At 37.9% G+C, this 5783-nt stretch overlaps 1 protein-coding gene across 1 annotated transcript; it reads left to right on the plus strand.

The window, feature by feature from the left end:
- The first annotated feature begins 211 nt into the window (after positions 1-211).
- On the plus strand, positions 212-4860 carry LOC104225866 (putative late blight resistance protein homolog R1A-3). The gene is made up of 3 exons (XM_009777746.2): positions 212-810; positions 1497-3752; positions 4565-4860. Exons 1-2 carry the CDS (start codon positions 376-378, stop codon positions 3720-3722), a joined length of 2661 nt encoding a protein of 886 aa, XP_009776048.1. The 5' UTR covers positions 212-375; the 3' UTR covers positions 3723-3752; positions 4565-4860.
- The last annotated feature ends 923 nt before the right edge of the window (positions 4861-5783 follow it).

Genomic DNA, 5783 nt, shown 5'->3' on the forward strand with positions numbered 1-5783 from the left:
AAAACGGAAAAAAATAAATAAATTAACGTAACTAGAACAGAGGGGCTAGTATTTGACAAATTTGCCCAATCGTACTAACCCAGCAATTGCGTCGAAGACACGAGCACTGGCCGTCTTTTTATTAAGTGACCGGGAAAATACCCGAGCAAAAGTGCAAAAACCAATATTCTATGCATATATTTGGTTTGGCAGCTGTCAGTTTCTCTTTTCTATTGCTTTTAATAATGCAGGGATGATGGTGGAGAATATAAAAATCAGAAAAAAAGGTAAGAGGAGACTTTGTCTGAACAAGTTGTGGAGTCAACACCACTCATTTACACTTAAAAAGTCTCTGCTCTCTCTGCTAGAGCTTAACATTTTGGTCGATCGATCGACATGGCGAACGTTGCGGTGGAATTTCTGGTGCAGAACTTGATGCAGCTGCTGAGAGACAATGCAGAGCTGATTATTGGGGTTAAGGATTCGGCTGAGAGTCTGCTTCAAGATCTCAATGATTTCAACGCTTTTCTCAAGCAAACTGCTAAGTCCCGCAGTGAGAACGATGTCCACAAAGAATTGGTGAAGAAAATTAAGACTGTGGTCAACTCTGCTGAAGATGCCATTGATAAGTTTGTGATTGAGGCCAAGCTTCACAAGGACAAAGGGGTTGGCAGATTTGTGGATGTTAAGCATTATAAAAGAGTGTACGATGTAGCAGGTGAGATTAAAACTATTAGAGACAAAGTCAAAGAAATCCGTCTCAATAATGCCCTTGACCTTCAGGCCCTTCAAGATGAAGATCAATCTGCCAAAGGTGTCCAAGAAAGAAAGGTATCACAACAATGGAAATGTTTCTACTTGTTGTAGATTTGGGATGGTTTGAAATGTAGGCAACATTAATTGAGTATGCATATCTTCGACTACTCTTTAATCCATGCGTTACTACTAACTGCTGCTAGTATTAAACAACTCAAATTCATTCGTTGGAGTACCAACATAAAACTACTGCATTATTGACTAGTTGTCTTTTCAAATATTTCGACTACGCTTTGTTTTTTGTTTTGGATTGGGGAAAGGGGAAAGTGAATAATCTAGTAAAATTGAATCATCTGTTAACAATAGAACTGCCACTCAATTTTGCTAAAAGGTCTGTCAATATCTAAACAAAAGAGGGCCAAGATCAAATAATTAAATGGTCAAATCGAACTCATAAATATGACATTGCTTAGCCAAAAACTTTTTCTCAGAAAGCAACAGTGCGTTGAAATATGAGAGTACATTTAACACTCTTGATTAATGACTAACGCGTAGATACCCTCCTAAAATGCAATGCGATTTAATTCACATTCACAGTCACTGTTCTATGTGATTGAGAATCTGTTTTTAGGCATATCACTTGACCAACTAACTATTACATTTTCAAAGACAGAAGCACGTATCTTTTTGTAGTTGTACAAATACATGATGTTTTTTTTTTAAATTCATATATCTGATCTTTATCTTTGCTATTTTGAAAGCCTCCAGTGGTAGAGGAAGATGATGTGGTTGGATTTGAAGAGGAAGCAGATAAAGTAATCAACCGTCTTCTGGGAGGATCGAGTGGACTAGAAGTTGTTCCAGTTGTTGGAATGCCTGGTCTCGGCAAAACGACACTGGCAAATAAGATTTACAAGCATCCTGACATCGGGTACCAGTTTTTTACTCGCATTTGGGTTTATGTTTCTCAATCATACAGGAGAAGAGAATTATTTCTCAACATCATCAGCAAATTCACTCGCAATACCAAACAATACCATGATATGTGTGAGGAGGATTTAGCTGATGAAATAGAAGATTTTTTGGGCAAGGGAGGAAAATACTTGATTGTCTTGGATGATGTATGGTCTCCTGACGCTTGGGAACGTATCAGAATAGCTTTCCCAAACAACAACAAATCCAATAGAATATTATTGACCACTCGAAATAGCAAAGTTGCTAAGCAATGCAAGCAGTGCATTGGTATACCTCATGATTTAAAATTTCTGACTGAAGATGAAAGTTGGATTTTACTGGAGAAGAAAGTTTTCCATAAAGATAAATGTCCTCCTGAATTGGAACTATCTGGAAAGAGCATAGCCAAAAAATGTAATGGACTACCCCTTGCGATTGTTGTTATTGCAGGAGCACTAATTGGGAAAGGTAAGACATCAAGAGAGTGGAAACAAGTGGATGAGAGTGTGGGTGAACACCTCATAAATAAAGACCAGCCTGAGAATTGTAACAAATTGGTGCAACTGAGTTATGATCGCTTGTCTTACGACTTGAAAGCATGTTTTTTATATTGTGGTGCATTTCCCGGAGGCTTTGAGATCCCTGCTTGGAAGCTAATCCGTTTGTGGATCGCAGAAGGGTTCATACAGTATAAAGGCCACTTATCTCTTGAGTGTAAAGCAGAGGATAACTTGAATGATCTCATCAACAGGAATCTAGTGATGATAATGCAAAGAACATCTGATGGTCAAATCAAAACATGTCGTCTTCATGACATGTTGCACGAGTTTTGCAGACAAGAGGCGATGAAGGAAGAAAATCTTTTCCAAGAAATAAAACTAGGTGCTGAGCAATATTTCCCCGGAAAACGGGAACTAGCCACCTACCGTCGCTTATGCATTCATTCCTCAGTTTTGGAATTTATCTCTACAAAGCCCTCAGGTGAACATGTCAGGTCATTCTTATCTTTTTCTCTAAAAAAGATCGAGATGCCATCTGTCGACATCCCAACCATACCAAAAGGCTTTCCGTTGCTGAGGGTTTTTGATGTCGAGTCCATCAACTTCAGTCGCTTCTCCAAGGAGTTTTTCCAGTTATATCATTTGAGGTATATTGCTTTCTCATCTGACACAATCAAGATCATTCCTAAACACATTGGAGAACTGTGGAACATCCAAACACTCATAATTAACACGCAACAACGCTCTCTTGATATCCAAGCAAACATATGGAATATGGCACGACTAAGGCATCTGCACACTAACTCTTCTGCTAAATTGCCTGTTCCTGTGACCCCAAGAAGTAGTAAAGTTCCTTTGGTAAATCAAAGCCTGCAAACTCTCTCCACCATTGCTCCCGAAAGCTGCACAGAAGAAGTGTTTGCAAGGACTCCAAACCTGAAAAAACTGGGTATTCGTGGGAAAATAGCTGTGCTTCTTGAACCTAATAAGTCATTGTTAAAAAATGTGAAGAAACTAGAATCCCTTGAAAACTTGAAGCTGATAAATGATAGTAGTCAAACAGGAAAAGGGTTACGCCTTCCACCCTCATATATATTTCCCACGAAGTTGAGGAAGCTATCTTTAGTAGATACCTGGCTGGAGTGGAATGATATGTCTATATTGGGGCAGATGGAACACCTTGAAGTCCTGAAGCTGAAAGAAAATGGGTTTATGGGAGAATGCTGGGAGTCAGTTGGAGGTTTTTGTTCCCTACTGGTGTTGTGGATTGAAAGGACAGATCTAGTTTCTTGGAAAGCATCAGCTGATCACTTTCCAAGACTTAAGCATCTTGTTCTCATCTGCTGCGATAAGCTTAAGGAAATCCCCATTGGCCTGGCTGATATACGCAGCTTCCAAGTGATGGAGTTGCAAAACTCCACCAAAACAGCAGCAATATCTGCACGGGAAATACGAGACAAAAAAGACAAGCAAACTCAAGAAGGGACTAACAACAATGGGTTCAAGCTCTCTATATTCCCTCCCGATCTCTGATTGCAACTGGATGTGCAGCTTCCTTGAGAGGTCAGTTAAATCTTTCCTTGACCTTATTCAGATTGGTTTTAATTTCTATTTCGTGTTTCTAGAGATTGTCGCAACCCCCTCATCTTCTATCCATTGTCCACATCCATACAATATAAGTTGAATGGGAACAGGGATTTCCATCTGTGCACTGCAATGCTAATCACCAAAAGTGGTCCTTAAAATCCAAAATTAGAAGCCAATAGGGGGGGGGGGGCAAAAAAGAATATTAACTAACTACGAATTCAAACAAGTTCAACCACCCAGTTCCTGCCTCAAATTACAGCCTGATAACAGTTAATTAAAACTGAGCCAGAAATGTGGATGGCGATGCTCAGCTATTCCCCTTGGCACTTAATATTTGTAATTGTAACTCCTGAAATCAATTTTCCAAGTGTTCTCTAAATTCCATAAACTTATATAAAAGAACTGACAAATCACAATCTATATAACATTCAAAGTAGTATTAGTCACCATCAAATCTTGAGATTCTGTATAAAAGCAGTCTGTGGAAAAGAAAAACTAAATGCAGTTTTACATAACGCAGTAACAAGCTTATGCGTAGCCCTTCCCCTGACAAGCTTTATAAATTAGCAATATGACATAGATGTTTACGAACTACCTACTGGATTTTTCCTCTTTTGCAATTTGTTTTTCCCTTTTGGTTTTTCTTTTCGCGTTTGTTGCTTAACCTGAGGGCTGCAATGAAGATTCACTAACATTTGTTGGCATGGTTTCCTATTTTTCTTTGGTAACCTGCTACTACAATGCATTTTACTGAGAAAAGGAAAATTGATTCTTTGCGATTGGTGCAGGTCTTCAATGAATCAAACTGTATGATGCTGGTACTGTACCATGGATAAGAAACTTCTACTAGGTGTTATAATAATTCTTGAATCGCTGTCTGTCACCAACTTATTTGGGACTGAGGCGTCATTGTTGTTGTTGTTCAGTCGTTGTCTGTCTTTCTTGCCTTTCATGTGTTGTCTTCTTGATTGTGGTCATAGCTTTGAGCTGAATAATTGTATGTTTTCCATTTGTGGTATGTTATAATCCATAAGAACAGTGTACTTTGCGCTTGCAATAACAATTGATTGATTGTGTGGTCGGAGCTCGTACAGTTTTTTTTCTTTTTTTTCTTTGGCCAGTATTATGACACTACAATTATATAAATGGAGGAAATACGCTTGAATATTGCTTTGTTTGGAAGCTGGAGAAAGTAAGATGAAAGACAAAAAATGATACTTTCTCCTCCATGGTTGAAGAGTGCAGAAGGGAAAAGAAAGAAGAAAAAAGAAATAAAAATATAGCAGTCCTTCTCTTAATTAGTTGAGGATGTTAATGTAAAGTATGAATTTCATATTTTTTTGTGTTATCTATAAAGTTTGTTACTGTTTTATATCATAATGTGATCAGGAGGTCACAGGTTTAAGCCGTGGAAACAGCCTCTTGCAGAAATGCAGTGTAAGGTTGCGTACTATATACCCTTGTGGTCCAGCCCTTCCCCGTTTCTCGGATCCCCCGCATAACGGGAGCTTAGTGCGTCAGGCTGCCCTTAACTGTTTTATATCATATTCTAGTACCAATAGACATTCTAATTATGTCTGTTTTTCTAGAAATAAAGTACCATTATGTTAAACAAACTAAAACAATGTCAGAAAAAGATTGTGATAATAGGAATAATAAAAAAAAAGGCTAAATTTAATTATATACAATGTATTAATTGAAAAATTAGCATGATAAAAATTTATTAATAAATGAGTGACGTGAACCATTGAGACCTAACTATTCCTTCTAGTAGCATACAGTAGCTGGGACGGTAAATGAATTGGTTAAGCTAACTTCTGGAGTTTGGTTTTGGACCAATCTAGGAAGGTTTAACATAAATATACCAATTAATTAGGATTTGTAAAACGCGGAGATGATTTGGGACCCGTTTGGCCATAAATTTTGTCAAAATAATCTTGGATTTTATTTGGTAAACACATGTTTGGCCATATAGATTTTGCCTATATTTTGGCAAAATCCCAAATC

The sequence above is a fragment of the Nicotiana sylvestris genome, chromosome 7 (genome assembly GCF_000393655.2).
Source record: "Nicotiana sylvestris chromosome 7, ASM39365v2, whole genome shotgun sequence".
In the NCBI taxonomy this organism is placed as follows: domain Eukaryota; kingdom Viridiplantae; phylum Streptophyta; class Magnoliopsida; order Solanales; family Solanaceae; genus Nicotiana; species Nicotiana sylvestris.

What these genes read in the sequence shown, in the direction of transcription:
- LOC104225866 (XM_009777746.2), top strand. Translation starts at nt 376, where the DNA reads ATGGCGAACGTTGCGGTGGAATTTCTGGTGCAGAACTTGATGCAGCTG. An exon ending in AAGGTGTCCAAGAAAGAAAG is followed by an intron (nt 811 to 1,496) that starts GTATCACAACAA and finishes CTATTTTGAAAG; the next exon opens with CCTCCAGTGGTAGAGGAAGA.